The 999-nt window shown below is 53.2% G+C and overlaps 1 protein-coding gene across 1 annotated transcript; it reads left to right on the plus strand.

Moving 5' to 3' along the window:
* Positions 1-111: 111 nt before the first annotated feature.
* On the plus strand, positions 112-993 carry EMH_0100440 (uncharacterized protein; the record flags this gene model as incomplete). The annotated part of the gene is made up of 1 exon (XM_038022176.1): positions 112-993. One exon carries the CDS (start codon positions 112-114, stop codon positions 991-993), a length of 882 nt encoding a protein of 293 aa, XP_037878030.1.
* Between the last annotated feature and the right edge of the window lie 6 nt (positions 994-999).

Raw genomic sequence — 999 nt, forward strand, 5'->3', positions numbered from 1 at the left:
CGGGACCTCCTGCAGCAACGGCGGGCCCTGTGGTCTGCAGAGGTAGAGCGACTGCACTCTCCTACCGAAGTAGAGATCGGTGTCTTAGACGAACTGAAGGCGTTGGAGGATATGCTGAACAAGGGAGAGCGACTGCTGCAGGTACATCAGACGGAGATTGAACAGCTGCAAAAAAGGGACAAACTTTCTGCACAGCCAGCAGTGCAGCAAGCTAAAGAGGTCGGAGAAGAGCTGAAGGCCCTCCTGGAAGCGGCGGCTCTCCGCATGCATTCTATTACCGGCATAGCGAGTGCCGAAGAATCTGCTCAAGGCGTATGGGGTCAGAAAACAATTGATGCAATGGCTTCACGGGCAAGACAGGATGTCAAAGCAACAAGCAAGAGAGTGACAAACATCCTAGCAAGAGTACAGTTAGGGCAGCTCTTTCTTCCTCAACCGGATACGACACAAATACATAAGCAGGAAGGCGTTGAGACGAAGACAATCGTTAACCCTACTGTGCTGAAGCTGGTGACGGAGTCGCTTCAACAACTCAGAGATAACATCACAGCCGTGGCCGTGTCCCTCAACCTTTCCAGTGAGGCATCTGAAACTAAAACAGGGTTGGCAGCTGCTGCTCAAAGGGCAACTGTCGCTGCAAAGGAACTCGCCGAGAAGGCGGAGATGTTGTTGTTGCGTGCACAGTTCTTGGAGTCTCTTGAGCTTGATTTGCAACTGAGCAGCAGGTTGGCTCAAAGAGCAGCAGCATTGGCCGGAGCAGGAGCCGAGGATATTCAACAGGCAAACCAGGTGTCAGTCGAGCTTCCTGCCCCCCAAAAGAAGCAGGTGGGCCTCCTGTTGCATCAGGTGAACACGACCAAGGCTAAAGCCATGTCGCAGTGGACTTTGGTGGACCTTGTGAAAACAGCAGCGACAATGAAGGGGGCAGGCTTGGGTCTCGCATTGACGGTATGGGCGCACCAGCTGGACTCAACCCTTCGAACTAAACAATGAAGGATA

The sequence above is a fragment of the Eimeria mitis genome, genomic scaffold (genome assembly GCF_000499745.2).
Source record: "Eimeria mitis Houghton genomic scaffold, Emh_scaff11483, whole genome shotgun sequence".
Classification (NCBI taxonomy): Eukaryota; Apicomplexa; class Conoidasida; order Eucoccidiorida; family Eimeriidae; genus Eimeria; species Eimeria mitis.